Source organism: Mytilus galloprovincialis, chromosome 9, assembly GCF_965363235.1.
Source record: "Mytilus galloprovincialis chromosome 9, xbMytGall1.hap1.1, whole genome shotgun sequence".
In the NCBI taxonomy this organism is placed as follows: Eukaryota; Metazoa; Mollusca; class Bivalvia; order Mytilida; family Mytilidae; genus Mytilus; species Mytilus galloprovincialis.
In genome coordinates, this window is record NC_134846.1 from 83,701,416 (window position 1) to 83,718,851 (window position 17,436).

Here is a 17,436-nt window from a genome sequence, read left to right on the forward strand (position 1 = left end):
TATGTGTATAATTCTACATGGTTTATCATAACCTCATCAAAATTAAACAATAATAAAAGATATATAACAAAAGGAACCTTGCTGGTAATTTGTTCTGATAATTTTCTGGTTGTAAGTTAAAGATTTAATACATGGCGATGATAATTGGTAGCTTAAAAAACAATGATCTTGATACTTTTTGGAAAAACGCAGGAATCAGAAGTCATATAAATCGGCAAGCTTAATCGGTAAAATAAATTGACCCTACAGGCCAGGTACTTTACTGTTGCGTTCGTTGTATGTGGCAAAACTTTTCGGAATGTTGTGTTCTCAGTGCTCGTCATGTTCGTGCTTTACTTGTTCTTTTAACTTTTTTAATTAACGTGTTGCTGATGGGTCTTTTGCAACAAAAACACACGTCTAATATAAACTAGAGGCTCTCAAGAGCCTGTGTCGCTCACCTGTTACCGTGTTTACTGATGCCGTCCATCTTCGTTGGTAGGCAGGGTCATTAGACGCTTTTTTTAAATAGATATCCTAGTATTATGATTGTGGCCAAGTTTGGTTAAATTTGGCCAAGTAGTTTTAGAAAAGATTTTTATATAAGTTACAAAAATGACAAAAAGTTGTTCAATATTGACTATAAAGGGCAATAACTCCTTAAGGGGTCCTCTTACAATTTTGATCATGCTGACTTATTTGTAGATCTTACTTTGCTGAACATTATTGCTGTTTATAGTTTATCTCTATCTATAATAGTATTCAAGATAATAACCAAAAACTGCAAAATTTCCTTAAAATTACACATTTTAGGGCAGCAACCCAACAACAGGTTGTCAGATTCATCTGAAAATTTGTGAGGGGATATATCTTATTCTGATGGACATTTAAATCTTGAAAGATTTGCCCTTAATGTCTTAGTTTCAAAGATATAAAGCAAAAACTGCTTTTTACCACTATGTTCTAATTTAAGCCATGTCGGCCATTTTGTTTGGTAGGCTGGGTCGTCGGACACATTTTTAAAACTATAAACCACAATGATAATTGTGGCCAAGTTTGGTTAAATTTGGCAAAGTAGTTTTAGAGAAGAAGATTTTTAGAAAAGTTGCAAAAAATGACGAAAAGTTGTTAAAAATTTACTATAAAGGGCAATAACTCTTTAAGGGGTTGACTGACAATTTTGGTCATGTTGACTTATTTGTAGGTCATACTTTGCTGAACATTATTGCTGTTTACAGTTTATATCTATCTATAACAGTATTCAAGATAATTACCAAAAACTGCAAAATTTTCTTAAAATAACCATTTCAGGGGCAGCAACCCAACAACAGGTTGTCCGATTCGTCTGAAAATTTCAGGGCAGATAGATCTTGACCTGATCAACAATTTTACCCCATGTCAGATTTGCTCTAAATGCTTTGGTTACAAAGATATAAGCCAAAATATACATTTTACCCCTGTGTTCTATTTATAGCCATGGCGGCCATCTTGGTTGGTTGGCCAGGTCACGCCACACATTTTTTAAACTAGATACCCCAAGGATGATTGTGGCCAAGTTTGGTAGAATTTGGCCCAGTAGTTTCAGAGGAGAAAATTTTTGTAAAAGTTTACGGACGACGGACGACAGACGACGGACGACGGACGACGGACGCAGGACGACGGACGACGGACGCCAAGTGATGAGAAAAGCTCACTTGACCTTTCAGGTCAGGTGAGCTAAAAATAAAGCACAAGTAAAACTGCGAGCTATTGCTCACTTATGATACCCCCGCCGAAATATTTCGGTAAACTAGAAGTTGTTGAGTGATGTATCCGAAAACGCATCACACGGTATAGCTGACTAATATAAACTCTGAAACCAAATCTCAGAAATCCTTGTCAAGTAGTTCCTGAGAAAATGTGACGGAAATTTTCAACTTGGCTATAATGTGTAAAATGATACAAGTGTTCGGTAATCAGGAAGTTGTTGCGTGATGAATCTGAAAACGCATCCCACGGTATAACTAACTAATATAAACATTGAAACCAAATTTCAGAAATCCTTGTCAAGTAGTTCCTGAGGAAAATGTGACGAAAATTTTCAACTTGACTATTATGTGTAAAATGATACAAGTGTTCGGTAAACAGGAAGCTGTTGAGTGATGTGTCTGAAAATGCATCACACGGTGAAGCTGACTAAAATAAACCCTGAAACCAAATTTCAGAAATCCGCGTCAAGTAGTTCATTAGAAAAATGTGACGAAAATTTTCAGCATGGCTATTATGTGTAAAATGATACAAGTGTTCGGTAAACACGAAGTTGTTGAGTGATGAATCTGAAAACGCACCACACGGTATAACTAACTAATATAAACCCCGAAACCAAAGGAGTAGGTTCAGTAAGAACCCTTTTTTGCCCCAAAATATAGCAGTTTTACAAAATTGTGAAAATGTAATCTTTTAGCTATTTTCTGGAAAGTAGAATGCTTCTACTACATAAATATAGGCTGTTTTTGACAATACAATGCACATATATCGGGTAGTAGCATCATTAAGTAATTATAAATTACTGAAATCTTCACAATTTTAGCATTTTAGTTAAATTTTAGACGATTTCCGTCTTAAATGAAAGTGGCCGCATTCGTGTTCATTCATAATATTGAAATGTAAGTTGTATTTGATGATATTACATAACATATATAAAGGTTGAGGATGGACACGGATGCAGCCACTTCCATTTTGACAAAAAATAACTGAAAAGTGACTTTTTGGGCATATTTGATAGATTTTTCATATTTAAGCTTGAATCGGAGCGTTTTTAAATACTAAATCAGTTAAAATCGTTTACATAAACTAATTGAATCAATTGAAATAAAGTGTTTAAAAAATGTCCAAAATCTTGCGTTAGATGAACCTGATATTTGAGGCCAAAATCGGCCCTTACCGGACCTACTCCTTTCAGAAATCCTTGTCAAGTAGTTCCTGAGAAAAATGCGACGAAAATATTCATGGGACGGACGGACTGACGGACTGACGGATGGATGGATGGATGGACAGACAGAGGTAAAACAGTATACCCCCTTTTTTTCAAAGCGGGGGTATAATAAGCCTGGTATTTTTGAAAAGTTCTTCCGAAGTGTTACACATGACCTCTTAAATTAAAAAAAAAATCAGAGGCTCTTGTCGTGACAGTAAAACAGTCAAGCGAATTATCTGCAGTGTTGAAAAGAGGTTTTCATTTGCAAGAGAGCAGGACTCAAATGTCCACCATTACATAAAATGATTAAAACAATTTCAAAGCGATACAGCCCAAATAGCCTCAGATATAGTTTACTTTAAGATGGATTTGATTAATTTTTTATGTCTCTTTCGGTTGAATAGCTCCTCATGTATTCCACTATTCAAACAACCTTGGATATCTTGGGATTGAGCAATCCTGATGTTGAAGGTAAATTCAGGAAAGCACTTCGAATGCAACATATTATGTTCATTCATTAAGCATACGTCATTAAACTTTTTATATCATTACAACTATTAAGAGGAGATATAATCCTTAAACAAAAATACGTATTACACTGACTGATCATTCGCCCAACAATATTTTGTGAGAAATTCAACATAAAGGATCAAATGGTCTAGGAAGTACAAGAGACAAGGAATCAAAAGTAACACACGAGACCATCGAGACTGATTGGACATGATAATCACCATCAAACTTCCTACGATAAGCATCAGTATTATATAAACCATATTATTCTTTTTTCAGGAAGATACCAACTAGAAAACTGCAGACTGAGTAATATATTACAATGTCAACTCGGGTTGCTCTATTATGAATCAATCGTTTCAATGTTCTATTACTCGTTGTATTCATAGCAACATTTGGTCAATACACATCTACCTAAAAGTAAAAAAGTCCCGTTCCAAATTTTATTGAAGTAAATGATTACATTCTACATATTCAGTTATTCATAAACATGCAAAAGAGAAATTTATTATATGTCAATTCCATGCAATAAAGTTAAACAAAAAATTAATAGTAAAGATTCTTCTTTCCAAAAATCCCATCAATACACTTAGTTTTCGATAAAAAGATCCCATCAATACACTTAGTTTTCGATAAAAAGATCCATCAATACACCTAGTTTTCGATAAAAAAAACATCCCATCAATACTCTTAGTTTTCGATAAAATCAAAATTACACAAATAGGTTTTCAAAGAAAGAAATATACATAAACGTATGTTTTCTTTTGTAAGCAGTCTTCACCAATAGCTTTAACAGCCTTTCAAGCTAATTTAAAATATACAATAGCAGACCAGAGTATATACTTATAGCATGCTTATTGATATTTAAAATTCAAAATCCCAATTCCAATCAAAATAACTGCTATATTTCCAATAATTATAATCTGCTACTTACGAGTGTTAAAAGTTCAAATGAAACACAAAAAAGTAAACCAAAAAAAGTAAATAAACATTGCCACATTGGAAGTTTAATTTAAAACTGTTGAGCTAGTGATATAAAAATCGTCAAAAGATTATTGATTCGACTTAAAGTTTCATCTATATCATACTAAAGACTGAAACACATATTCATAAAGAAGTGTTACCATCTCTTTTTGTAAATACGCAAATGGAATGGTTTGAAGATGTTATCGCTCAAAATGATTGGTAAAAAAACTAAATTTAAATCAAAGACCGACATTTGTTCATTTTGGTTTCCAAAACTTGTGTTCCTTAGCTGAAACCGGGGTAACATTATTCAAACGACGATGGTATATGTATGTAATGTATATAATAGACGAATGACGTTCTAATCATTAGTCTCATACCTGACGACTATAGCAAACAACATGCGTACTAAATTACAAGAACGGTATACAATGAAAATTATAGCAGACGACACGTGTGGTTTCGCTTTATGTACTATTTTAAAGCCTGGTATTCGATTGGTTATAACTGAAGACGATACTCGTGTTTGTCATACTAAATAATAAGCCTGGTATCTGTTGGCTGATGATAGTAGTCTTGCATTATCCTTGTTCAAAACAATCTTTTACCCTTATTTTTGACATGTTTACTTATCGTTATTATGTCTGTTTGTTTTGTTCAAACGTTGTCAATATCATGGAATTTTATGCGACTTACGTACAAGTGGGAGGTTTTGCTAGCTATAAAACCAGGTTTAATCCACCAGGTATTTGAGCTTTTGATTTTGCCATTTTACTTTTCGATTTGAAATTACCTGAGAAATCGGTATTTTTTTTTTACTTTTTGCATTCTGGCACAACTTCCTTTTTGTGTCAGTTAGGCCTGGCGTAATACAATTCGCGTGATCACTTATCGGCGCCGAACAGAACTGAATAAATGAGCATATTCAACTTATATGTACTATGTATATTTCGATCGGATTGTTCTTTAGCTGTTGATTCAGGATATGAATCATTAAGGTTTTGATTATTAATGTAATATGTTTAGTTAAATTGCATTTTGCAAGAACTTTAGAATATTTTCAAAAACTATCGCGCCTGTATAAAATGTCCCGTACCAAGTGACAAGCATAATGACTGATGGCTGATGGCAGAAGAAAACACATGTGTTTGACCAATTGCATTACAAACCTGGTATCTGATGACGTTCACGAGTAAAACGTAAAATTGTATAACTAACATATTGGTAGTCTATTAATACATTGTCGAAAATAGGCAAAATTAACCTTATATGCAATTGGTTATAATTTAAAGGACCATTTTACCAAATTAAACTCCGTTCACGTGTTTCGTAACTTATCTGTTCTTGGCTTTCAAATATTTCAATGTTCCTTACGAAGGTTAATCAAGTAAATACAATCGGACGCATAAAATTTATGAAGTTTTATTTTTTCTTTTAATTGTTTATCTACCAAAATATCTTGTTTCTCACCTTTAACGAACGACGCAGCAAAGCCAGCCTTTTGTACGGAACCATCAGACACAAATTTAACGTAAAGTTTATTTCCTGAAGATTTGATATCCTCCGGTATTTTGTAACCACAGTAACGTCCGATTTCTGGCGAGTTTTCGTCATGTCCATCACGGATCTCAAGGTAATCATATACACATTTGTCATGTGTTTCTATCTGAAAACAATAAAAGATTCATATATAAAAGATCATAATAAGTAAGGTAGCAGTATACATTTTTGTATTGCAATTTATCTACAATTATACCCCTTTATTAACATCAAGAAAAGATGAAAACCCGTAAAACAAGCTGCGGTGTTTCCATTCTCTAAATGACAAAGATGTCGACACAGGTTTAGCTTTTATTCATCTTTTTTTTGCAATTCTTTCTTTCTTTTGTTTGTAATATTATAATTCATTTGTTATTTATGAACATCATTCCTCAAAGTAAGGTTGTTTATAATTAAAACGAAATAATCGTTTCGTGGTTCTGTCGTTGTGATGTTGCCTTATTGATGTAACCACTTAATTACTTTTATCTTGAAAGATAAACATCGAGAGAACAAAATATATTCTATAGGCTTACTTCAAAAGATTGGAACTTTAGTGCTACAGAGAAACCGTCTTCTGTTGTGATTTTCCACACACATTCTTTGTTTGGTTTATAATCATCGGGATAGTTAGGACTAGTTAGTGTTCCTCGGTCTTTCAGTATCTCTCCACCGCAGATAGCTTAAAATAAAACCCATATTAGATACTAACCATTTTACAACTCAATGGTAATTCGTACTCGAATGCACGCCTGCCGACATTGTAAAACACTCATGGAGGTTTAATGTGAAAGACGGCTCTTATAGTCTTTAAAGGGGATTTTAAATTTAATTTTTTGCTTCTTCATACTTTTACAATGGTAAAACCCTGGTTAAATTGATAGTTTTGTTTTAAAATTGAAGATACAATTGCTCTTTCAAAATTTTAATTTGGAAGCTTTCAAGGGGGAAATCTACCGCATATAGTGATAGTTGGCATGTATGAACATGATTTATAACATACATTTTACCAATTCTCAGTGATTCATTTATAACTCAAAATTTTCTGATGCAATATTAACACTAGACGAATCTGGCATTAGATTTTATAGTTAGCCACTGCATTGAAGACAGTGCAATCCCAATCGGATGAAAATTTTTTTGTTTTTTTTGCATTGTCGTTTTTTTGCGCTGCAGGGTTTCTATTGTTTCGTTGTTTTCCTCTCATAGTTGATGTGTTTCATTCGGTTTAAGTTTGTATCCGGGATTTGTTTTCTCTTAATCGATTTATGACTTTCGAACAGCGGTATACTGCTGTTGCCTTCATTTACCTCTAATTCCTTTTTGGATTTATTTCAGTTTTGGAACTATAATGTTTGGTGCTTCACCAAACTGTTCGAGAAACGTAAAGTCTTGCGTTGTAAAAATTCCCGTATATCATGTTTAGTACTGTAGTTCAATCTTAAACAATGAAAGCAAAGTTTAGACTGGTGTTTAAACTGACCACAGGGTAGTCATGCATTATCCTTTAGTTCCCATGAAAGAGTAAAAAACAACTAATACAATACTAGCTGTGATGAATGATCCAGAGGTAATCACAACTCCCTGATCAACGCTTTATCAAACCACAAACTCTGCTTAACCATTTTATCAAACCAGAACTCTGTATCACCCAGTTGTTCATACAATAGAAAGTGGGAAAGGTTGTTCAATTGATCGAAGGCATAATAAATATTCCATTATTTTGACGAGTTTTAATGTACATAAAATACCTAGAGGCACTCCAAAGCAGTACGACGCTTTACTGATAACAGGATAGCAACTCAATCTTTACATAATGATGTATGTTTCATTAGTTACTAATTACAGCAACAGACTTCTATCTTGATATACATTTAATGAGTTAGTTTTTTAAACACTTGTTCCACCAGGAATTCTATTTTTACCGGTAAAATAGTTATGGATACATGTTAAGTTCATTATTTGATAATCAATACAAGTAAACACCCCAATATAACTCCTTAATAACAGTTCCTTATAACTAAGAAACACTAATGAAGTTTAATTCAAAACTGAAAAAAATCTTGGTTTTTTTCCAATAAAAGTGTAAGTATGATAGGAATTAATATTCAATAGTTCAAAACCATAAGATAAACATTCAATTTTAAGTGGCGATATTGTTGATAAGTTTCTTTTTCATCATATACTATATGAGAACGAAGTCAGGTACCAAAATAATAAAAAGTCCTCTAAATAAAGGCAATAGTACAGGTAGCACGATGGTATTTACATTCCAGAATTTAAGTTGCTCTTTTGTGTACCCTACTTAGGTCAATATATCTGAATATTGCGATTGGACAAATTACAGTATCAATTGAACATACTTTCCCAAACTGCTTTAGGGATGAATCAGGTGTAGAAAAATATAAAATAATTTTACATACAGGTGAGATGAATATATGAAATTTTTTTTAAATTTTGTATTCACTGCATGATAAAAGACCTAGAAGCACTAACATCCTTAGGTTTTAAAAAATAGCAAAAATATTAAACGGTCATGATACATATTCAAATTTATTTCTGATAAGTATAAGGAAAGTACTTCAGTTAACTGTGTATGTAGAATTTTGGCAGTGCTAGAAAGTGGTGAAAATCCTTAAAAGGCTATCATTATCCCTTATTGGCCAGGAAAAACTACCGTGTCACCTATACAGATGTTCAATTGTTATAAATAGATTTGACTGAAATAAATCCGGCTACAAACCAAAACTGAGGGAAAAACATCAAACAGAAAAAAAAAAAGAACTGAAGGAACCCTTGAAATAAGAACACGAAAATTTATATAGAAAAAAACAGGAAATAAATACAAAAGATGCACGACAAATGGAACAAAAAATCAAGTATCAGTGCAGAATTTTGAAGACAATAGAAACATACTACGCGCGTATATAACATACCAATTTTAAAAGAATAAACAACTTTTGACCTATTAGTCTCCATAAATGAGTTCCAATCACACATGTATTTTTGTTTAATATGGTATGGTCTTATTCAACAATGGTCAATGGAAAGACCTATAGCATTCTCATTTGCCTCATTTATTCCACAGCACGTTTATCTAGGTTACCAAATCATGCTTTATTACATAATGAAAGATTTATCCTGCAAATACCTGTGATATTTTTCATAAAATTAAGTTTTCGTGTTTAGATATTTTTCAGACATGTTGGTGGTCTTTTTATGAAGTTTTGTATTTCATACATTTATTCATATTAAAATCTTTATTCAAAAGTAAATATCAAGAAAGTTATATCACCCCTAGTTTTTGGTGGGGTTCGTGTTGCTTATTCTTTAGTTTTTCTATGTTGTGTCATATGTACTATTGTTTGTCTGTTTGTCTTTTTCATTTTTAGCCATGGCGTTATCAGTTTATTTTCGATTTATGAGTTTGACTGTCCCACTGGCATCGTTCGTCCCTCTTTTATAGTGAACAATGTCATCTTATACAACATTTAATCTTTAATCTTTATTTTAGAAGCTACTCATTCAAAGTGATATTTGTTTACAACTTTATTAACTTGATACCTTCGTACTGCGCATTGAATCCTTTCCCGACTCCTTTACTTGATCTGAACTCCAACCATAGACGACTGTCTGTTGATATCAGTGTGGATGGTGGCACACTTCCACAGTACCGTCCTGCAAAATTGAACATCAATGAAACACTATTCAAGATATATCAAAACTAACTAAAAAATTAAAATTTTATTCTGAAAAATCCTATAAAATCATTAACATTCCTAAAGGGATACCAGAAAGGAATAAATTGTCTTTAAAGGGATTTTTTTGACCTTTTAGAAAGTTATAAAATAGACTGAAATAGTGGGATTGTAAGGATTTCCGAGAAAAGACAAAATTAAGATAGAACGACAACCACCCCCCTCCCTCTAAAAACACCACTCAACCAAGTTGTTTGATACACAAATCACACAAAGCTTCACAATGCAAACTTCAACAAAATTCGTCAAAAGAGATTTTCGGAATTTAATTTTTGCACTCATATACCTTGCCAAAATAAAAAAAAAAGAGAGGAAATTTAGTAGTTGTATGTTGTGTATTTTAGTTAACTAAACATCTTTTAAGGTACACGATCTCCTTAATACCAGGAGTCATGGCAAGTGTTCCTGTAGTAATTAGAGGGAGAAATGAATCACACGTTATGGATTACAACTATGATAAAAAATATTTTCTCTTGCATGAAAATGTTGCAGTTTCATACATTTTTGCCATGCCACTAGCTTTTAGCAATAAATGTGTATATATAAACGTCATCATAGATAATAGAATTGAAATTTTGTATTTGCGCAAGACGCGCGTTTCGTCTACAAAAGAATCATCAGTGACGCTAGAATAAAAAAAGTTAAATGCCAAATAAAGTACGAAATTGAAAAACATTGAAGACCAAAAATTCCTAAAAGTTTTGACAAATACAGCTATAAGGTAATCTATGCCTGATGCAGATAACCCTTAGTATTTCAAAAATGTTGTTTTGTAAACAATTTATAAGTATGCACATATCAATGATAATTCATGTCAACACAGTATACCCTCGTGGAATAAAAAAACTTCAACAGTAGTGGCATCAACCCGCTGGTTGTAAATAAATTCATTACGACAATTGGACCGTGCTGTACAAACTGATAAATCTCTTCTGCAACTTTTATGAATACATCTATCTTTTTTTTCAGTTTATATCAGTACTTACTATTTACCAAATAATTATTTATTCTAAGATTTTTCAATAGTATTTCTGTGTAAGCTGTCAGTATTTCGATTCTCTCTTCATTTTTTTACTGATAATAGACATACATATTTACCAGAAAATTGCTGAAAAGCCATACGAAGCAATCTATGTGAAATCGTTATCAGAATAAGCTTTCGGTTTTTCACGAGTATTTATTTTAGCCATAAGGCAGTTAAATGATTATTACAATAATTGTTGTTCCTCTTTTACGACTTTATTTACCTAAGATTTCTGATTTCACATAATAACCGTCCCTGACTTCCAAGTAATCTGTTTCACATGATGATGTTTCTGGTATGTCTAAGGCAGTAATATTCAGGATGATTTTTTCACCATGTGTCGCTGAGATCCTCCATTGACAAATTTCCTCTTTACCATTGGATGGTGTATGGGAAAACTCATCTATGGATTCTTGAAGGGTTCTACCACACCCTAAAAATATAAAGCAGTAATATCAGTTTTTCCTGAAGCTAACACAAGGTTTATGTTGTTCCTTAATCTTCTTCCAAATGATTATTCAAAGCTAACCCATGTATCTTACAGAACTCCCCATCCGAGTCAATATTTCTGTATATTAATAACATGCAAGGAATAGCATCAAATACGTAGACTAAATATGTAAAACAATAAATAAAAGTACAAGTCGGGGTTTAAAAATCATAAGTCGAACAAAAACATTTGATAGAAATAATGAAAAAAAGGTTTATATTTGCTTCACCCCTTTCTTCATTTATGATATGTCAGTATAAAGAAAAGGCAAAATAAAGTTGATAAATACAATGTAGGTAGCAAATATCGAAATTTAAAAGATTGACTACAGGTACGACTAACTTTATCCTACGACAGAAGGGAAAAAGGTTACTATGTTACAGTTGAAAACGGAGATAATCACATTTCTAATATTGCACAATGTCATTTTACACATAATTGTATCAATCTCCCCATCCGATGGTTTAAGTACGCATAAACTATTATCCTACAAGTGTGTCATATAAATGACTTAATAATAGTTATTGTAGCTTGAATAATAGAGTTCTAATGAAGACAAATAGCTATAAATTATGAAGGGTACCAGGTGTGTTTTATCATAATATCTATGTAATTACGGAAGTGCATGGTGCAGTCTGGTGATAATGTGTATTGTCTGGCATATAAACAATTGCACTTTCTTGTGTTAATGAATGAACTATATGATAAATGGGATGCTAGTTGTAGGAAATAGCAGCCATTACTAATGAATGATTGATTTGTACATTTCTATGTTCTGATAACACTACAAGGAAATAGTTCTGTTCTTGTTGCAAAGATTATCTGCTTATCAAATGATAGCACCACTGACATAAACAAAAAGTTATTTATAACATTTATACATGTACTACAAACTTTGCTACAATTCTGTGTTGAATAATGGTAGTTTTAGTCTCATTTTTAGAATGAACCCACAATTTTTCTTAAAATCTTCTTATTGTTGCCTTTGATAGAAGGAAATCGTAGGAAATAAAAAGATACTATACAAAAAAACTTAGCGATGATATTTTATCTTTTCATATAAAAACCTACTTGGACATCTGTAGAGTGCGTTGGCTTGAGCGATATCTCCTGTACTCAGTTTTACTCGTTGTCCTATCGTTGGTCTGATTATCATTTCTTGTTTTTTACGAGGTAGTATGGTATCCACGTATGTAGCACGCGCAAAGGTATTTCGAGCATAGTGCATAATACTACCATAGTCATACTCCATTCCAAGGGAGTTAACCTCACTCTCGGGTTGTTTGTCAAAATTGTACTCTTGTCCTAATAAAAAGCGAAAAATATACAAATTTTATAATGATATTCAAAAAGACTATGTATACAACTTTTCATATTTTTGATGAACTTTGAATTTTCAAATTAATTGGTCACAAGCATCACTGTAGAAACATTGACTGTCGAAGTGTGTATCTAGTGCAGAACAATTGGTACGTTATTGTAATTTTTTGGCATGCCATATTTTATTTGTTGGTTTCACAAAATTATTTCTTAGTTCTTTGCACCCTGTTCGTCAATCCCTACATAACACAACCTCATCTTAACAGCAACCTTTGAAACATATACGTTTTGTTTTTTCTTGTAACCATTTGATTTGCGTTGATAATCAATCTATTGCAGCTGCTTTTATCAAACAGAACGAACGTTTTACTGTAAAGAATGTATTAAGCTGCAAAAACCTATTGCACAATATCTGTCAGAGTCAAGGAGTACACATGGAAAATCATAGACAAAACAACATACTGAGATACAATTTATTTTACAGCATGTTTTCTGATGACTAATTACCTAAACATATCATCTAGGAACAGTGTTATCCTACATTTTTATATGAAACAAAAAAGTTATCTTTATCAGATAGGCGTTAATTCAACATTTTCTTTAGAAAAAGCAACCTTGAAATGCAAAAATAAAAAAAAACAAAACAGAGATAAGATTAACAAAACTATCAAATTGCTATAAACATTTCACCATTTTTTGTTTTAAATGCAACTCGTCATTTTATGATAGCATATTTACCAAACCCTATTTCATCAGCTAAATCGCTATAACTTAGTAATAGTTTGGAATAATTTGAATTAAAAATCTTCACAAGTTGCCTATATGTGTGTCGGTTGGTTTCTGGTGTGTAGTTGTCTCAATGACATTTATACCACATCTTCTTATTTTCATATTAAAGTACAATCTCGTACTTACCGGGCATAATATTTTTGGTAATAATTTCCACGTGGTCATCTCTGTCAGGCCTAGTGTGCTCATGCCAGAATCCAATAACATGTCCTAATTCATGAACTACTATTCCAAACTTATCACAGTTTTTACCTATAGAAATGGCTTGTTCTCCATTGCCTCTCTTGCCAACAAAAGAGCAACACCTTGTAAAAACAACAACTATTTAAAAAATACTCTTACTGCTATAAGAAAACATCTATAAGGTTTAATTCATATCAGGTGTAGACTTTCAACGAAACAATTTTGTTCTAGATTTGGGAAGAGGTTTTTGTACGAGGGAAGCACAGATGACTGGATGTTTTGACCCAAAAAGTTGAAATTAACCTACTTATTTGTAAAATAAGATAAAGTGCATACGGATCTTGTATAGAGTGAGACCCAACTAGAAACATCATTGTTAATATAATGGAATTTGATGCGACTGTCATACAAGTGAGAGGTTTAGCAAGCTTTAAAACCAGTTTTACTCCACCATTTTTTAAACAAAAAAAATGCCTGTATCAAGTCAGAAATAGGTCAGCCATGGCGATATCAGTATATTTTCGACTTATGAATTTGAATGCCCCTTTGGTATCTTTCGCCTCTCTTACACACCCTATGTCGACTTTAATGATTGGTTATGATTAAGTTTCAAGAAGCAGCTTACAGTTCTCTTCTTCAATGAAAAATATTTGTCTATAATCTGTTTAGACGTGTTAGTATGAGTTATAGTCTTGTAATACTATGATACATTATCATTTCCTCTCTAGTAGCACCATTTATATATCTAATAGATATTAGGTTATATTAAACTGATTTGTAATTGTACAAATATCGGAATCTGTTCGATGAAAGTAAAAACAAACGTGTAAACACCCTAAGCCGGTGTTCGCTTTTGTGCTTTAGTATGTTGATATCAAATTAACAGTAAACCCTATTTTGTATAGTTATATTGATACAACTGATTTAATTCACATCCATCGGTAGTTGTATACATTTAAATATAGCCTTTCAGCCTCAAAACAAGTATTAAATTTCAATATTTTTCTTTATCATGGTTTTACTTGTGTTTTTAGTCTTGTTATCAAACTACAGAAGATATTAGTAAGATAACAACCTATACATACCCACAGGGTTTCTCTGTAAACACAATATAATTGGTATGTTCTGGTTGTTTTTCTATGAAAGACAAGCATGTGTAATTTTCCCAATGTCTCATGGCTAATTTAAACAAGGCTTTATGTTGACCACTAAAGTTTGTTTCAATTTCATATGGAATGATTCCGAAGTCCCAAAGTCTTTCAGGTCTCGCTGTGGCCGCTCGGCGTATCCGTGATGACAACAAAGACCTGCGTACCCGTGTTGTTGAGCTGAAGTCTGAAGTATCAGTTATATTTACATTATTAAACAAGTGTTGCTTTATATGCTTTCTCCTCTGTTTTCGTTGTTTTTTTGTTCTTCGTTTCTTTTGATGATTTTTCTTCATAGATTTCCTGCATAATTTATTCCTATAAAAACAGAAATCAACATTTAGGAGATGGAAGTTTTTTTTAATTATACCGAGACAAAAGAGGACCATCGAATGCAGTTTTATTTTATTTCACCGAATATGTGCTTCATGTGCAATCTTATAAGTGGTCGAAGATTAAGAAAAAAATGAAAATGTATGTATTGTAAGACCAGCATAAAATAAAAAAATTAAAAAGGCAACCAAACAAAATAGCTATACCGGAATAAAACGCTACAGATACCAAAGGTATCAAATATGCCCGAGAGAACTGAAAACCTCAATGAATACAGAGACATATTATATGTTTCTGATCAATGGTAGAGTTGTTTTCAAAGTAAAAAAAAATGGATTAAAATAATTAGTTTTGTGAAGCATCCGTACTAAGCATGATGTGTCAAATCATTACTAGACATACTTCTTCCCATCTGTGATAGAATCTCAACAGACGACAAATGTTAGGAATTCACATTAAGTCTTCTTCACTGAAAATCCATTAACTGTATTTCTCTAAAATTCCGTCTGTCCCAAAACAGCACCATAATCTGTTTGTATTGTTTTAATCAATCAAATCCGTAAACATTTATATCCGCGACTGCTTTAACAATTTTGTTTATGTGAGTGATAGATGAAAATGATTTCGTGGTTATTGCTTTTGTGCTAGTATGTTAATTGTTCGGTCTGGCTATTTAAAGCCGACATTCCAGTAAGCGTGAACAGATATTGGTTTGATTGGAGTTTTCTTTAAGACCATCAATTAGCACTGTATCGATGATTATCATCCATTATACGTATATTGTTTTTGTTGTGTCAATAATCTAAACACAAACCTACTTGAACGTTAATTATCAATACAGAATTATAGTATAGGTTACTAGGAAAATAAAAGGTTTGAAAAAAATGTCTTGTATTCGATTGATTAACTATTTTGTCAATCAGAAGAATTGTTTTTGTCTTTGTCAAAGATGGCACTAGTGAATTAATCGAAAACAACCGAAATAAGGCATTTGATAAAATTGACCTTACTGTGTGGTTAACACAATGTTAAATAAAGCGTCATACTCGACGCACAGTTATCCATACGGACATTTAGAAATTATAGATAAGATGATAAATATAAATATACTTGACCCGTAAAAGTATGTTTCAAAATAAACCATATTAACAGAGCACACAATAGGATTACTTCAGGAATAGACCTAGATAATAATAATAAAACACGCGATGACTGAACAAGTAATATCCATTGATTGAGTATGAGTACAAAATAAAAAATACTCGAAAGTTTTATGACTTCAAGGTCAGCGACGTCAGAAGCCGATAAAAGCTACATCCTCGAGTTAGACATCCCCGAATCCGATTGAACACTCAACTTTTACTTACCATTACCGACGCGAGGAGTACCCACAAGTAGAACAGAGTCGGATTATCCTAATATGGTTATAATGGCTTTCCTTTTGCTCTGTCTTTAGTTTTCTGTGCGGTGTGGTGTTTTGAGACGATAATCCGTTTTTTTGGTCCATGGTTTTGTCTGATATTATGACCTATGATTTTTGTTGACCTTTTGTTATTTTCGGTCATCAATAAAATAAGTAACCAGGTGCTCCGCAGGGCACAACTTTATACGACCCCAGTGGATGAACTTTGAACAGTTTGGGCAGATTTTGTCACAATATTCAAGCTTGATACTGTCTGAATTTGGATTGTGATCAACTTTTTGACATAATATAGCTTTTTGTCACAAAATTAATGTGGTCAAAGATCTAACAAATCTATTGCACAAAACTGTGCAATTGAAGATTTCTTCTTAAAACTTCTCAAAATTTGGAATTTTGAAAAAAAAGGAATCCCTTAAAAAAATGGTTAACACCCCCCCCCCCACCAACTTTTTGAAACCCCCTTAGAGCAATAACCCTGAAACTAAATCCCATGCTTTCCTTTGTAGTATTGAACCTTGTAGTACAATTTCAGAGAGATCCATACACTTAAACACAAGTTATTGTCTTGATTGTTTGGAAACTAGAAAAATGCATGTTTTTGGCCCCTTTTGGGCCCCAAACGGTTGGGACCATCATCCCCAAAATCGATCCCAACCTTCCCTTTGTGGTTTTAAACCTTCTGAAAAAAAATCATAAAGATCTATTCACTTATACTAAAGTTATTATCCGGAAACCAATGTGTCGGACGACACAGACGGCGACATCATACCATTATACGATCCCAAACAAATTTTGGGGTCGTATAATAAAAAAGACTATGGACAGTAAAATGTGTACAATGCAAAGTCTTAAAGCACTGAGAAAATATACGTGCGCAACTGAATGGATTTAAGAATTAACTTAGTATCCATTGATGTACCAAATAGATAAACTGATAAGTAAATTAAACAGAAAACTAACATGGTTATTTCCGTTCTAAATAGCTGGCAATGCATCGGAAGTACAAGATAAACCTTCT

The 17,436-nt window shown here is 32.6% G+C and overlaps 1 protein-coding gene across 2 annotated transcripts in view; it reads right to left on the reverse strand.

The window, feature by feature from the left end:
* Nucleotides 1-17,436, reverse strand: part of LOC143046175 (tolloid-like protein 2) — a 44,122-nt gene that overhangs the window by 12,703 nt on the left and 13,983 nt on the right. For both annotated transcript variants that reach the window (XM_076219219.1, XM_076219218.1), the window contains exons 3-9: nucleotides 14,600-14,980; nucleotides 13,458-13,636; nucleotides 12,294-12,527; nucleotides 10,956-11,165; nucleotides 9,515-9,628; nucleotides 6,487-6,632; nucleotides 5,882-6,077 (exon numbers count right to left, since the gene is read on the reverse strand). In XM_076219219.1, the coding sequence (XP_076075334.1) occupies nucleotides 5,882-6,077; nucleotides 6,487-6,632; nucleotides 9,515-9,628; nucleotides 10,956-11,165; nucleotides 12,294-12,527; nucleotides 13,458-13,636; nucleotides 14,600-14,980 (1,460 nt within the window). The remainder of the gene's footprint in view (nucleotides 1-5,881; nucleotides 6,078-6,486; nucleotides 6,633-9,514; nucleotides 9,629-10,955; nucleotides 11,166-12,293; nucleotides 12,528-13,457; nucleotides 13,637-14,599; nucleotides 14,981-17,436) is intronic.